Source organism: Chionomys nivalis, chromosome 2 (genome assembly GCF_950005125.1).
Source record: "Chionomys nivalis chromosome 2, mChiNiv1.1, whole genome shotgun sequence".
In the NCBI taxonomy this organism is placed as follows: domain Eukaryota; kingdom Metazoa; phylum Chordata; class Mammalia; order Rodentia; family Cricetidae; genus Chionomys; species Chionomys nivalis.
Genome location: NC_080087.1, coordinates 113,233,971 through 113,251,279, shown reverse-complemented (window position 1 = coordinate 113,251,279; position 17,309 = coordinate 113,233,971). Strand labels below are relative to the sequence as shown.

The following is a 17,309-nucleotide window of genomic DNA, read 5'->3' as shown; positions in this document are numbered from 1 at the left end:
GGGTATAGTACTTCTCTCTCCCCCTTTAGGATGTGGGTTTTAAAAGGGTAGCAACCACGGAGGACCCAGGACAATGCTAGGCAGCAAGCAATTGCCCTGTTTATTTGTTCCTATCTTTCTGGGAAATCAGTTAACCTCAAAAGATTAGACACAAACATGTGTTTGCATTCATTGTTGAATTTTCAGCAGCAGTGACAGATGGTAGGATAAGCCGATCTGAGAAGATAATTTAAAGTATTTCCCAGGATAGTTCTAATGAAAAAAAATCCCTGCTGTTATTGTTGCTAAACACAGAGCAAAACCAAATGCTTTTAGTAGATTGCAAAAAATAAGATTTTGTCTTGATTTCTCGCCACTTAAAGGGTGCTTTTGGTCAAATGGAGTGATTATTGTTTGCTGTTTGTGTCAGCCCTTGTCAAGGATGTGGACTCTTGAGCTATCTACTAAATCCTTGATTTTCAGCCATAGATGAAAAGACTCAGCTCCATCTGGAGAGATCTTGAGTGAGCAATTGAAATACACTCATTATTATCAATTTAAGAAAGCACCACCATTGAGAATTGTTTAGAATTTAAAATAGGTGTTTGCACAGCTCGAAATGAAAGCTTGCTCTACTGAATGTCCTTATTTTATCCTCATCCGAAGAGATTTACCTGTAACGTGTGGGTTAGGCATTTTGGTCAATCTTTCAAAAACTAATTTGTACTACAATTTACATGGTATGCTAGTGTCTCCTGGTTTTGATCTCCTGAGTCATCTCTTGACTGAGACTTGGTTCCTGTCTTTGATTAAGCTTTTAGTCTGACTTTTATGAGTGCCCTTTTCAGCTATGCCTGGGCCTTGGTCTACTAAGCCTGAAAATAACAATACCCTTCCTCCCATAGTTTAGCAAGAGGCCTCTTAAACTGTCTGACCAACTTTCTCAACCTTTCACCCATGTCTATCTTTAGCAAGTACATTTAGTTCAGTTTTATAAACTCCCCTATCTTTATATGCCAACGTGATATTTCCCGTTTTGGTGATCCTTTTATCCTGCTTCGTCTAAATTTCTCCTTAGTATATTAGAGTTATGCCCAGATCTGTATTAATGTCACTTGTATCCATTGCAGTAGCTTACATAAAAGCTTTCTTGTCAACTTAAACAGATATCTGATATAAAAAAAATCTGTTTTACACTGTATTCTCCAGTTGTATCAAGTAGGCAAGATTTTGTATTCTTTTTATGTTAAATTTTGTGCTCATATGTATGCCCTACTTCTTCACCCCACCAGTTTGGAGGTATTCATGCAAGTTGAATTCTTGATCAATTTAGCTGTGGTTGAAAGGTATATTGAGTCCTCATGGACTGTAAGAGTTTAGTAAATGTATAAGAGGAACCAATTAGTCAATATTGAGAATATTTGGAGATCATCTTTTATGTATCCTGTTTCAGTACTGAAAGGTTTTCAAATAACAAAGAAATGAAGTACAGACCTTTGATATCATACACCAGCAGAATAATAGCAATAACAATGCTATCAAATGGCAACCCTTTGATGTTTTAGAAGCAAGTGAAAAATGACCACCTCATTACCTGCTGTCATATTATACTTCAAAGCAAGTACAAGCAATATCACAACACTGTGATGCATTATCAAAGAATGAAAGGCATTACCTTGTAAATAAAAAAATAGTTAATGACCTTTCCCTATGATTATTTTGTCCATGGATCATATAGAATTTCCATGCGGACCCAAGCTCAGGTACCATCTTTTTGCAGTGCTTTGTAGTGACAATAAGAGACTACAACAGGTCGTTCATTATTAATCATAAAACAAGTGGGTTCTTCTTGGCAGAGACAATGGCCACAAAATAGCTATGCTCTAATTCAATCTCAATGATTAAGTAGCTGATAAAGAGCAAAGGCCTGATTATAGTCTTGTTGCTTCCTTTGAAATACAATTTGTAAAGCCAACAACTAGTAATTTCTCTGTTGTCGGTACTACTTGTACTGAAGTCTTTTGTACTACGAATTGTGTTGAATACTGTATAATGAAAGCTCTTTATTTGGAGATTTCAAAATCTAGCAGCTACGTCCATAAATAATCTGGAAATACATCTTAATTAGAGACTAGGCAAAATGACGGGGTTATGTGAGAAAAGACAACCAACAGTGACTGTTTGTTTATGAAAGGGATTGTGCTTTCTCATAGTGTTATGGATGGTGCACAGTGTTGAAGGGCTTCCACAGAGCAGGGTCTGTGTGTCAGATACTGGATTTTGCAAACTCATGCTACTTCTACTAAGAAGATGATGACAGACAATATGCACATGGCTTTAATCACACCATGTAAATTCCTAGATTTTATTTTTTTTAAATGTTGCTTCACAGTCTTGGACTTCACCAAGATCCTAAGATGTAATTTGGAAACTGTACCACCTAGTTCAGGAAACAGATCAAGCCAGAAAACACAATGATTATATGTAGTTTTGTACTACAAGGCTACAGGGGAAATTCTTTCAAAACATATAGGCTATCAATCATATGCAAAAACTCATAAACTAGTAACATTATGACAATACATTCATATCACTATTGCTAAGTTAATTTTTATGAATGAGGATTCATATAGAGATGTACCTTGATGTTAACTATGTGAATAGTTATGCAAGAATTTAACCTCTTTTTTTTCAAAAAGTAAAAGTTATTTCAGCTGCAAAGATAAACATATTGTATATGTCACTTCATTTGGCTGCATCAGACCTTAGTGAAGGTGAACTCAGGAAACATGATACAGGCATTGCCTCAGTTCCCTCCTGCTTGTACCTCCAATACACTACCTAGGCAGGAGACTTTCTGGATTCTCCACTGCTTCTCCACACTACTCACTTCTCCCAAAGGTGCTATTGTTTAATATCTCAGAATTTGCACCCAGTTGTATGTTTTAATTAGTGATTAAGTTATACCTACTTTGTAGATAAGAAACTGAGTATTAATATATAACCTCATGTTACATAATGCTGTCAAAATAACAACCCTAGATTTGTTCCGCTGCTCTTGACACTGCGCAGTACCCTTCTCTACTGTGCTGGCTACCAATCCCTCTCAGTCTTTGAGTCTATGACAAAGCTAAGTGAGACCAAATGTGGCCAGGGCGCAGAACCCCAGTGTTCAAGAAATCTAGCTGTAAGAGTTACTCAATCTCCTCTAATATCCAAATGATGTGGGAAGGTCATTTGTCAATCTGTTGTTCCATTGGTTAATCAATAAAGAAAACTGCTTGGTTTGTTAGGTCAGAAAATTAGGTAGGTGAAGTAGACAGAACAGAATGCTGGGAAGAAGGGAAGTGAGCCAGACACCATGCCTCTCCTCTCCAGGTCAGATGCAATAGAGCCATCTGCCAGGTCAGATATGCTGAATCCTTCCCGGTAAGACACTACCTCGTGGTACTACACAGATTATTAGAAATGGGTTAAGCAAAATATGAGAGTTAGCCAAGAAGAGGCTAGATATAATAGGCCAGGCAGTGTTCATATGAATACAGTTTGTGTGTTGTTATTTAAGGGCATAAGCTAGCCAGGCAGCTGGGAGCTGGGTGGCAGGAAGTGGCCCACCATTCCTTCTACATCCAAATTATTTTTCTTTCTACCTATGGAATACAGACAGCATGGGCTACTATGGTGGCTTGATAAGGTTATTTCCCATAAAGCTGCAACATCACACATGGCACGAGAAAGCACTCAATATGAAGCTGAGAAATGATGCCTCCACAAGTCCTGAAGATTTGTTTATTCCAAAAAGCCTCCTAGTTAGGATGCACCCATTTGGAAAATATAATATATGCAGACTTTTTAAAACAAATGTACACATACTTAGTTTTTCTTTGCACCCGAGTTTTCAAGATATTCAAAACAGACATTTCTATATTTAGGGAGATCCATGAGCATTATCATGATGCCATTAAGCGAAGACTCACAAAGGTTTTTGAAAGTCCAAAGACCACAAGATAATTCAATTAGTCTATAAAGACTGTAAAAAAATGTGGCCTCTTCAGGCATACAATACTTTGTCTACCATTGTGAAAAATATCAAAATAAACCAAACTTAAAAAAAAAAACAAAATTTATTATGTGGCAAAGACCTGAATTAAAAATGTTTTTAGAGCAAAGAAATTGTTTTAGAAAAAAAAAATTGCCACTTCAACTGACAAATAAATCAAAAGATTATTTCAATGGATATGCAACAATTTTCTAAGGTAGTTATATATTTTTCATTGTGTGTTCCTGTTTGCCCTATATATTTGCTTGGCAGAATCTTTGGCCCAGAGATCCTGGAAGAAAGGCGTCTGAGTTTCTGCTTCATTTAGCATAAGCATCATGTCTCAAAACTGGAAGAAAATAATGTGACTGGAGAGAAGGTATTGGATGGGCTGAGCCCTGCAGGGAACAAAAGACGAATGACAGGAAGTGGGAATACAGACATGGAGCTTTCAAATGCATCTAGTGATTTTAGATCTGGAGTATAGACTTTGAAAAATGTTTGTTGGCAACTAAGGAAAGAAATATATCTTTTGATCATTCAAATTATGAAAACTAGGAAATATGTATTGACATGTTATTTCTGGAATATTCATGGATTTTCTGGAAAACCACCTGACCAAGCTTCCCCCAAATTTCAACCATTCTTGTTTCTTACCTATGTGGGATGATTGGAATGAGATATCCCTTGTACACCTTGGGTATTTGAGTACAGTGTAATGAACTGAGGGGTGTGGCTGGTGAAACAGGAAAGTCACCAAAACCAGCAAATCCTGTCTTAGACCAAAAGCGATGCCCCGCAGTGAAAGCATCTGGGTTGCTGGGGAGAAATCTGTTATCTCAGGTTAAGTGTCTATAAATCTGCATTTTGCCTCTCTTGCATCTTCCTCCGGAGACTTCCAGATTATGTCACTATTATCCATATTAATGAGTAATGGAATAAAATTAAACTCAGAGAATCTCTGCTTGACTGGGAACAATGAGACAAGAGGAGCTGAAACTTTCAGAGTTTGCTGCGTGGCATTGTTGGTACCATGTAAAATAATACCATGCCATAAATACAGTTTTTTTTTAAAAGAAGTCCATCATATAATGTAAGGTTACCAATTCTAATGTTTTCATTTCCCCTTCATTATCCTAATGAGCTCAGGACTTGAGCTGAACTTTTATTGGGTACACGAGTATATTATAAAAATAGCCAAAGCATGTGGGAAGGTTATCAGAAAGTATTGGAATAGCACTTTGGAATGATTTAGAACAGACCTTAAGAAAAGGCTGGGGAATAACCTTGGGCTGGTGGTTCTGTACTCAGACATTGGCATGCATATTAGCATTTAATGATTTTCTTTGAAAAATGTGCTTGTTCTTACAGTTATGGGTCTCTCCTCCAAGCTCAAGTAACTCAACCCACACCTTACAAATGCACTTCCATTTAATGACTTTAAAAAGCACAGGTTGTTAAGTGTCAAAAAAGGTCCAAATAGGAAAAATAAGCTTATAATAGAGGAAGGCTATCTCAAAAATAGCAAGAGTATAAACAGAACCCACAGATTAGGAATGATATTGCTCTGCAAACTTGTATTAGCTTCCAGTATCTGAAAACAGGAAGAGTATACCCATAAAAATACTGGGAAGGCGTAAATTGCCCTACAGAACACAGTAGCTGGTGAAGTGTGAGACTCCGGTAAAGCAGTGAGCCTATTGTATTCATTTTATTGGCCTAACGTATTTGATTATTTGGCTCCAGATAACAAGTATACTAGACATTTTATATTTTCTTCCCACAGACCTTTTCATTTTTTTCAATGCTTTTTGAACCAGAAAAGTTTTTAGTTTGCATTTTTCCCAAAATAATTTTTTTTTTTGGATTTTTATTTTTTTATTTTTTTTTCTTGCTGATTTTTTTTATTAATTAATTAATTTAATTATTAAAGATTTCTGCCTCTTCCCCGCCACCACCTCCCATTCCCTCCCCCTCCCCCAATCAAGTCTTCCTTCCTCCTCAGCCCAAAGAGCCAGCAGGTTTCTCTGCCCTGTGGGAGGTCCAAGGACCACCCACCTCCATCCAGGTCTATTAAGGTGAGCATCCAAACTACCTGGGCTCCCACAAAGCCATTACATGCAATAGGATCAAGAACCCATTGCCATTGTTCTTCAGTTCTCAGTAGTCCAAAATAATTTTATTTATCTAAAGTGCTTCATGTTCTAGCATGTTTAAGAGTAAAGGAGAAAGGGTTTCAATAGGCCTCTGCCTCCCCGCCCCTCACAGTCACCAACATGCTCTACCAGGCTGGTCTGCTTATTACAACTGGCAAGCCTACCTACAGAGGCATAGCTATCACCTCGAGTTCACGGTCTGCATTAGGGTTGGCATTCTGTGCTGTGAATGCTGTGGATTAGGAGAAATGACCCGTGTTCACTATTACAGTGTGACATGGGGCACCTTCAAAGTGCTTTAATTCCCTTGTGTCATTTTTATTCAACTCTATAGCACCTACCCACAGATTTTCAGTTTATAAAGCCATGTGTTCCCAGATTGCTTCCTAATTTGCACCTCATTTTTGAATTAAGAACTTTGAAACACTGTTGGAATGTTGATGAGATCTTTTTGTAATCATAACAGAAGGCTTTGTAACTTATCTGGGCAGCTACTTAACATAGATAGAACATAACTGATCATTAATTTTCTTTCTCCAGGACAAAACTCTCCATAAAGAAATCATGATTCAGTAAACGTATCTTTTCTTCTCAACTTTAACACATGCCAACCTCCACTCTAAGGCAACACATTTGTAGCTAAGTGGGGTTTACAACTCAGTGGGAGTGAGTTAGAATTACCATGTTTATCTTTCAGTGTATTAGTTAGTTCTTGATATGAAATGGATATCTGACTCACTATGAGACCCCATGAATGACAACAGTGCCCATAATAGTCCTCATTCCATAAATGTGAGAGGTTCAGTTATGATACCACATTAAAGATCTTTTGATTAATCTTCAAGTAAATCAAATATTAGTAACCATGTCTTAGCTTCAGTTTCTTTTTTTCTTCTTGTGAGAGCCAATACTCCTAAAATACAAGTGTCAGTGAATGAATCAGGTATATAGTAATAATCTACATGTACCCTAAATGAAACATTTACATTTTTTAATTTATCTGTTTGTTCATTTTAGACCACATAAAATGTGTGTAAGTCCTAATTACAGTATTTGAATCCTTTAGGAGTGGAGGGATGAAGTGTAAAAACGTCTACATATTAAAAATCTTCTATAAGAGAACATTCACTGTTCATTTTAGTAAGTAAGATTTGAACATTTCTTCTTTGTGGTATGTAGAGCCTTACAACATAGTGGTTTAAAATCTTGAACTGGGCTTCCAACTGGTGTTCATTGCTTTGACCTTGGAAATAATTCTTAATCTTGTTGAACTCTCCTCTGCTAAATGTGACTGATATTAATCACTTTATAATATTCATTGTGAATGAAAGGAAGGCAACCTTGATGAGAAATAAACACACTTCATTGAGTGTTACAGAGATTTGCATTGGTATGGATCTTGGTTTATTGATACAATTTTAAGGTCAATTTTGTTATATGTGTATTTCTGCTCTTGATTAAGGTATTGTGTTTGTGCAGCTCATTTTAAAATATAATGTATAGTTAAGAAATATAGGTTAATAGATAATCATCTATAATAGTCAAGCTTGTAGTCATTTTAGTTAGGTTTTTGAGAGATATAGATATAGATAGATATAAATATATTTCAGTTAGATAATCTTCAAACCTTTCAAAGACCTATGGAATATGGCATTTAAAATATTTTAAGAACTTAGGACTTTATATGACAATGAGACTCATCTGCTCCTCTTAGCACCTATTGACTGCAAGAGGATGATGGGCATTAGAAGAGGCTCCTTATAAAGTTTGCTAGCCATTTGGGCAAGAAACTGCTCTTGCATGGACTTCTTGATGTCATATTATATGAAATGACCCACAGGAAAATGACTGCCTAAAGGTGAGATGGTCCTTCAGGGTTTCTGCTTCATGGAAAAGTCTGCCGGACACTATGGGCCTGTATGCTGAAGATGGATACCCCAATAGTATAAAAGAACTTTGGGTGATTGTCCAGACAGCAGAATGTCTCTGTCAATTTCAGAGTTTTGGAAGTTGCTTACAAATGCACTTCCTGTTTACTTAGGTAATAGTATATCCTTCTTGAATCTTTGATGGAGTTGAAGAAGAGACAGTTATAATTATAGTTTTCCTTAATTATGAAAAAAAGAGAAAGTAGATATACATATTGTAACTGTAATTCTTGCTTGATACCTGTTTTATTATATGTAATTTTACTATGTTAAAGTTAAAACCTTCCTTTTTATTTAAACAGAAAAAGGAAAATGGTCTGGGAAGTCCTTCTGCATATGTGTTGTTTTTATTAGTTAATGACTAAATCTGTTTTGGCAAGTGGCCTATCAGAATAGGGCAAGGCGGGAGTTCCAAGCAGATAAAGGAGGAGAGAGTAGACGGAGTCGGAAGGTGCAATGTAGCTGCCATAGGAGAAAGATGCTAGCTGCTAGCTGGAACCTTGCTGGTAGGCCACGACCCTCATGGTAAAATCTAAAATAATAGAAATGGGTTAATTTACGATCTAAGAGCTAACTAGAAATACACCTAAGCTATTGGCCAAACAGTATTGCAAATAATATTGTTTCTGAGCGATTATTTCGTGTCTGGGCATCCAGGAATGAACAGACAGCCTTCTGCCAACAACTGTGTACTTACTCGTTGTGGTAGGACTTTTACAGTCATCCTAGTATTATTGCAAAGCCTGGCCTGTTATATCCACAAGGTCTCAGAGTCACAGACTCAGTCCTTGACTATTCCATCATTCAAGAAGCGGACTCTAGAAGAACCTGTGTCCCCACCCTCCACAACCCCCTCTATAGTCTTGCCTAGACTACCTGATTTCCTCAAGTGGTTTTCACTATGTAAAAACTGCTGCAATTGGACCTTCTGACTGTTTTGAACGTTTGGCTCTAGAGAACAATACAGACTGGGAATAAGGATTGGCATGAGAAGTTACCTTGATGGTTTGAATCAGGTAGGATACTAGGCATCAGTATAAACACACCAAGGGGTCTGGACTTCCATAAAAATGCAGTAGAAACCAAGCCTGATTTTAAGATTTGTAACATGACATTCTGCCTAAGTAGTTTTTTACCACCTGTCTAATGATACTGAAATATCTCCAAATAGCTGGGAGCCCTTTAATCTGTAAGAAGGGAAGAAGACACTGGAGTGATAAAACATAGGGGTTCATGATATTGAAATATCTCTTAATGCCTTGGAACCTTTATGCTGGAAGAGGACAGGGCACTGAAGGGGTAGAACACAGGGATTAAATACGACAATAATTAAGAGGCCAGGTGCATGCCATGTTTGTATTTCTACAACTGCGCCATCAAATAGTAAGTCATCAGGGTCAAAACATTCAGCCATGTTAACTGGGGACTTATGGGTACTGGCATTAAGAGGACCCTGATCACAACTTGACGTTGCAATCCCCTGGGCCCCAAATCCCACAACCCACCTGGATTCCTGGGAGTGTCTCTTGGTAGGCAGGGCAGCAGAGAGGCAGGTAGGAGAGTTTGGTTCAACTACCCACATGGCTGATGGAGAGGACCACACCCACCATTAAGGGGTTAGAAACACCAGCAGATTTGGAGAGGAAGCCAGAGAAGAGGTGATGGGGAAAAAAAGAAAGAAGTTTTAGTATCGCTTAAGAGGAGAAACAGGTTCACAGCATGCCAGTTTGGTACAACAGTGGCTACACGGTAGATTCTAGCAAAGGCTTTAAAATTCAGGAAAGAGTTGAAGGATTCCTGGCATTTGCTTATATGCCACCTGACTTGAGTTGACTTGGGTCACAGTGGATTTATATTTAAGACTGGCCATCACACCGTTTGTGCATCAGAAAAATAGGCTTTATTTTGCACATGAGAATTTCAGGCCTTCTTCACTCATTTTACACACATTTTTTTTTCTGACAATATTTTAAGAGAATAGTAATGTAATATGTCATTTTAGATATTTTAGATCTTTGTCCTTTGAAAGATTTGTAGCGAAGGTTTCTGTATAGTGTATGTGTATAAGCTCTAGTCCCTTTTGAAATTCTCTTATTTTACATGAAGATTGTTGGTAAAAAAAAAAAAATAACCCCATAGTTTAGATTCTTAAATGTGAACTGTTTTTCAAATCATTTTCTCAACTGTGTGTTTTAAAAACAAGTAATTGACAGAGTATAAGTCCTTGTTTTAGTTTTAAACGAATACCTTGCTTATATACATAACAAAGTGTATTTCTTATAAAATAAAGCAGATATACTTAAGAGAAAATTTGTCCCTTAAATATATGAATAAACCCAGACCAAAAAAAAACCAAAACAAAACATGTGAATTTATTAACAGTCCTATTAAATCTTAATTCTGTTGCTAAAATTTATATATAACAGCACTCCATCACTGAGTTCATAAGTTTGGTTTTCCTGGAGTTCAGTTACGTACCTTGGACTCAGAATACAGAGGGTGTTGCTCTATGAGGGACCTAAATGGCTTCCAAAACAAAGCATTTGTCTACTCATACAGGTCTAATAGCAGATCCTGAGCTAGAGAGGGAAGCCAAGTGGTTATTCTATGACCTTACTCTCACATTTGGTCTAAGAAAGGAACTTCAAACCATCCAATTTTACCATGAGGTTCAAAACTGCAGGAAAGAATGAAATATCTCCTTTCTTCACTTTCACATGAGTTCAGTTACTTAAAAACAAATAAATGTATTTGTTGGTAAATGAAAACATTATAAATTCTCATTTTAGTTCAAGCTTTCTTGTTTAAATGCATTGAGCTGACATAGGAAAAAATATATCTGCATTGCACCTCGTAAAGAAGTGTGTAATCAAAACCAGCAGTTAAAGCATCCTCAAGTTTTAAAGAATGTTAGGTATGTTAGTATCTGATTAGTCTTCTAATTGTTTATCTGAAAGAAAAAAATCTTAAATATAAGAATAAAACTTTATATTAGGTTATCTCTTTGGGGAATTAAAATATTACTAAGTTATATTTTTATTCGTGTGGACAGCCATTTTAAAGTTGACTTATAAGGTTTACTATTTAACCCAAATGTGAAGTTTCCTAAAAAAGAGTCTAGTGACATTTCTTCTTCTTCTTTTTTTTTTTTAGCACATTTATTCCTAGTAATAAAGTCATTCTCTGAGTACCAGCAACCATTATAACTTACTGTCAATTATTTGGGCTCCCTGGTATAGTTTTATTATTGTGCCTGTAATACTATCATGCTTTCTTTCAGAAGATGAAATCATGGCCATGAGACAGGCCTAGCACCTCCATCTGTAACTTAGTAATGAATACCTTTGCCATTCATTCAGCAGTCCCATTTCTAAGATTCAAATTAATAGAGTTAATCTTTGCTTTCTAAATGTAGATAATGATAAAAAAGTAACTGACACAGGGGCTCTTATGTAGCTATAACCTGCATGCAACTCCTGTTAATGGGAACTGGTATTATATAACCTGTATGAATCATATCAACAGAAGAAAGGTACTCTCTAAAGAGACCCCAAAATATGCAGTATATAAATGCCCATGTTAGATTCTTAAAACTTGATGGACTCCGAAATAACCAAGGTTCAGGAAACCTTGAGTTGTTCTTAGAGACTGAGATTCATTCTTCCCCAGAGAAAGCAGAACATGGAATTTTACCGAGATTGCGAGATGAGCAAGTTCCCTCATTATTAGGACAATGGAGCCAGTGGCACAGCAGGTCTATGGTGCTGCCTCATTAGATGCTACTGGGAAGAGTGAGTGGAGAGCAGTGAGGGAGCAAACAGCCACAGTCATTATGTAAAGACTCCCTGGCTGCTTAGTAGCCTACCACATTCGCTTTCTTATTTATAATATATGCAAGAGGGCCATAATGGACTTCCAAGAGACACCCTGAAAAGTTGATACTTCTTGAAAATTATATTTATAAACAAATGAAGCATCCAAGTGGCACATGCAAGAGGAACAAAGGCTGAGAATCTATAAGTTCTCCTTCGTTGTGACTCAGGGAGGAAGCAGCAGGCTGTGGGCTTATTAGCCAGTTTCTAGGCAAAGGGGAATGTAATGTGTCCTATATAGAAGAGCATCATGGTGAGATATGTCTTCCCTTGGGAAGGATTACTTAAGCTACGATGTGTCACCTAAAAGAAACAGGATGTTTTCTTCTTTGCCTGCTTTGAGATGAGAGGGCTAACTGACATGTTTGCTCTCATCCAGTCTGCCCTGATTTCCTCCACCCCTGAAGAGTGTATCTCAATTGTAGCTAGGATCCAAGTACAAGACTTGACACTTGCTGCTATAGTCTGAAACTTTAGTGTTTATAGTCTTGGTGCCTAGAGAGATGCGGTGAAAGAAGCCATGTGACCTTTGGGAGTTGGCATAGCGGGAGTCTTTTAGTCATGGAGGTGTTTCCATGAAGTGTGTTTCTCATCTTTTCTCTTTCACTTCCTGGCTATGAGGAACACGGGCTTTTCTGCTGCGGTGTAGAGACAGTCTCCAAAAACTGAGTTCAACCATCATGAGAATATACCTTAAAACTCTGGCCTTAAATGATATTTTTCCTTTTTAAAAAAAACTTATTTGAGACATTTATTATAGCAGCAGAAAGCTGACTGACACAAGAGCCAGGAGGGAGTTTTATTGATATTAGAGTTCCTGGCGGCTTCTGTGTGTTTGCTAAATGGCTTCTTTCTCTACTGGACACTTACTGCTTCAAGGAAAAATGTGACTTTAAGGGACAACAGCAATAAACTGTCATGGCTTCATATCCAAGGCCTTCATGTCACTAGTTCAGAATGGCTCATTTTCTATGGTAGAATCTTGAAAACCCAGGTACTCTTGCTTTTCTGTAAATCATTCAATTAAAGTAAAATTTGTTTCTACCAATTTGCTAGCACGCTCACTAGTCAACTTCCAGCACAATAAGCAGAAAAACAATCTTTCTGAGCAACCAGAAAATCATCCACAAACCTTGTGAGTTTTTCTTTATCCTTCACCTAACTGCTATTAACAGCCAAGTATTGTGAAGGATGTCAAGATATGTCAGCAAAGGAAGGGGAACCAACTCTCGACTTCATGAGTTTATATGGTATTTCATAAGAGAGGTCAAAAAGCTATTGGCAAGAGTGAAATAGAAGTGTAAAGAAGGTGGCATTCCATGTCATTCTAGAAAAGCATTTGCTTCATTTGCACACACATAGTGAGAATCAGGTCAGGAAACATTGAGAGGTACATAGCAGGTATTCAGTTCACAGGATACCATCTCAAACTCAGGAACCACAGTCCTGTATCCCCCACCCATTATAGAGTACTATCCTGTTCTAAAAGTACAGAGGGGTGTGTATTGAATATCACGGAAACACAACTCAAAGTATCCTGAGATTGAATATACATCTGAATACGTATGAGTTCTTCACGCACAGCCTCAAACAAAGCAAAACTAGGATAAAGAAAATAAGGCTGCGTCTGGATAGTGAGAACAGAATGAAGCAGCTGGATAATTGGCAATAGAATATATATATATTAGAAATTGCTTTAAGAGAAATTCTAAGTCTATTTGGCCCAATGCAGGTGTTTTTGTTGCTTTGGGGCTAAAGGTAATATCATTTTAAAGTGTAAGCCCTAAAGTCTGGAGGGTGCTACTGGAATTGGGTCGTTTAACAGTTGCTATGAAAACTATTACTTTATATCCTCAGAAATAAGCATGGAGAAAACGGACCCTGACTATTCGTATAGATAATTTAGATGGCCACATAAGGTCAGCAGATAGCTTGTCTAAGTTGATTAATTGTGATATTTAAACTGAAAAGAGCACTGGTAAGGAAAGTAGGTGTCAAATTTTAATTGCAGTTGGTTTCTGAATTAAGCGTAGTTATACAGACTATTGTACTGTGCTTAAGACCAATGTGGAAATGCCAGGGGCACAGCAGCATGTCAAACTCGGTGTAGCTAATTATGATGGATAAGTTTGTAAAAGGTCAGGAAGTCTGCAGCAGGGTGGACAGCACACACAGACTTGTTTATTATTGGGCAATTATCTAGAGAATTTAATCAGCACTTCAGAGCGGGGTTGACGAAACATCTTTAAAAAATTCCATTCCCTGTCCAAACCATCTACTAACAGCCTTCACCTGCCTTCATCTTTCTCAAAGGGACATGTGAAAATACACACACGCACACATACATACACATGCATGCACACATACCACACACACACACAGAAGGGGTGGGGAGAAATTGCAAGTGGAATTTACTTCTTGTTTGTCGGTATTCTCTGATTTTATTCCATGTAAGAAGACCCAAAGACCAATCACAATCAGTGCTAGTGTGCAGGTGGTTAAAGTGGCCAAGAGTGGGTAGAACCAGAATTCAGTTTTAGGGTACAAATTAGGAAAGGTGAAAGGTCAAAGTCAGGGTCAAGTCCACACAATGAATGACAGGAGGAATACCTATAGAATATGAAGGGAAAACCAGCAAAATCTAAACTGAAATGAGAATACAATTTGGAGTGAGGAAATGACAGCACTATTCTGATGTTACTGGTTTATGCTGAAGGATCTCATCTCTCCAACACTTCCAGCTCAGACCCACAGTCCCACTCCTATCACGTGCAAGTCAGATTTCCACCACAGCTGTGGGGCAGGCATGTGCATTTGTTTGTATCGATTGAAATTCAACTTGTTTTCACCTGATCTCCTTTTCTCCCCAAGAACTGCAGCTCAATTTCTTTCGTCATTGAAAGCAATCCCAGATGACTCCAACCAAAGAAAAGTTGGTTTTACCCTCCGACCCTTCCCCTTTATTCTAAATATTTACTCCATTATGAAAACCTTTCAGTTTTGATAAATGTGGTTTGTTTTTCATCCTCTCTTTAGCATTCTCCTTATCCCTGTGAAAATTCAACCCATCTATTTCCTATGTGAGAAAAGCAAGATGGAAACATGAATGGAAAACTGAGGAGAGGGATGAAACATAAAGGACACATTATTCAGGGTCATTGAGATAAGGAAGAAATCAGAACAAAGTCTAAACTCAATAGGTCAGAGGGGTTTTCAATGTTGGAATACTGAGTGGAGAGAGGTCCGCTGTGTTTAGCAGGAAAAGTACAATTTTTTTTATATTTTCATGAGTTGATGTAGGTTTACATGTTGGCATAAGACATCCACAAATGTCGGTTTCCTGCTTTTCCACACAGAGGGACTCACAGATGCAAGCTAACCTCTCTCTCTCTCTCTCTGATCTGTCTGTCTTTTTTCTTTTGCTCTTGGAGATGTTTATATTTCAAAGAGATGGCTCCCCGGTCATTCAGAAAGGCAGTTTTAGTTTGTAAACTGACAACAGACTTTCAAAATGATTCATTTCTTGAAAGATCAGAGACTGAAGCACAAGTTTAAAAAGAAACATTTCTAAAGACATTACTCTAGGAAATTAGAGTTCTTGGACTACCAAACTCAGGAAAAAGTCTATATTAAGGTTTAAGCTCTGAGAGACAAGCTATGATTTTCATAGTCGATAGCCCATAGGGACTTCCTTCTTCCTTCCCCACCCTCATTTCTAAATACAGGATTTGAAGACTATGATGCTCTGTTATTTTTGCCTAGTTGATACAACTGATTTCTCTACATGATAGTCTTTAAACAGTCTGTGTATAAATGTACATATGTAGTTTACAAATAATTTTCTCACTTAGGCTGACAATACACCTTCTAAGAGCTAAAGATCATCTAACAAAACCCCCAACACCAGACACTAGATCTCTCTTTTGAGTTTTTGGTCAGGATTGTCCAGGAGACTCCCGAAACATTACAGACTATCTATATCTCTGGTGACTCTCAGAGGCAGAAGTTCCTATTGCTGAAAACTGCCAAAAACTTCAGAAACAAGTCCCAGAGGCCCCTAGACTGGAACTGAGCTGAATGACTCTCTCTGAGGACTAGCTTTTATGGTACCAGAAAGCACCATGAAAGCTTCCAAATGAAGAAAGCAGTCAACATTCCTATCCAGCTATGATGCTTATGAATCACATCAATGACCAGCATGGGAAGACATTGAATTTTTTGAATCTAGAAACAATGGTGTTTTGCCTCAGAATGTTAGTCATTGAATTTTCAACCGTGAGATATATTTCATTATCAGTGAACCATGAAAACTTCATGAGATGTTTTCTCAGAAGCACAGATACACATGACATCAAAAGACAGCTGCAAAGTGCTTTTAATTGAAATGTTTGATTGAGTGGTCTTACCAAGTGGGTTGGCTCCATGCTTTTGTGTTAAGGATTTTATCAGTTAAAATGCCTTGCCAGCTGGACAACAGGTAAGGAGGTGCATAGAGAAATGTTAGTAGGGTTTTAAGTCATATTCCTTGAGGAATATCACTCATGAGCAATGGTGGCCTCGAGAAAGAAGTCAACAGAAGTTAGTAAATGTGTAGAAATTACTAGGAATTTACTTGCTTTCAATTTGATCAATGGTAATTGTAGTCTACTCATGTAAGTCATTTTATATGAACCGTCCCTTGTACAAGCTAGAATCATTTATCAACCTTGGCTAGGATTATCTGTCTTTTACCAGGGGAGGCCAGAGAAATAAGTAGACCCCAGAACAACAAATGCCTTGTATGCTTGCTGTTCTGTTATAGCTGCATTAACACTTGTGGGAGAGTATTGGTGACTTCATGATGCAGGTGATAATTTGTAGAAATGTATCTTTTACATTTGAATTACCCTTATTAGTCAAATCAATTACATCCTTGATTTCAATTGGAAGAAGACCATTGGCTTGGCCATTTTTATTAAATTATATTTATGCAGCCATTAAAAGTTGCCAATATTTAGTGGGAAGAATTTGATGTAGTTAATTACTTACTGCTAATATAAATCGCAGGCAAGGCATATTGCTATCTTGATTTGACTTTTCAAAGGTGACAAGATAGTAAGCACAGAGGTAGGTAGGGAAGCCAGGCCTACTTAAAGAAAGTCCATGAGGAGGTAGGAAAACCCAGGAAAGAATAACTCTTTGTTCCTGAAGAAGCTGAGTCACTAAGAACTGCGTTCCAAATGAAACAGATCTTGGTGTCCCACTTTCAAAGTGAGCAGAGGCAGCTGTATGCCAGGCAGCATCTATCTGGGAATCCACAGCCACACAAGATTCGGTTATAGACAGCAGGCAAATA

The 17,309-nt window shown here is 37.6% G+C and overlaps 1 protein-coding gene across 3 annotated transcripts in view; it reads right to left on the bottom strand.

The window, feature by feature from the left end:
- The window catches only part of Sphkap (SPHK1 interactor, AKAP domain containing), a 147,406-nt gene that overhangs the window by 112,505 nt on the left and 17,592 nt on the right, over positions 1 to 17,309 (bottom strand). For 2 of the 3 annotated variants that reach the window (XM_057755652.1, XM_057755665.1), the window contains exon 2: positions 9,608 to 9,686. The exons of the other annotated variant lie outside the window; for it this stretch is intronic. In XM_057755652.1, the coding sequence (XP_057611635.1) occupies positions 9,608 to 9,686 (79 nt within the window). The remainder of the gene's footprint in view (positions 1 to 9,607; positions 9,687 to 17,309) is intronic. 3 annotated transcript variants of the gene reach the window in all.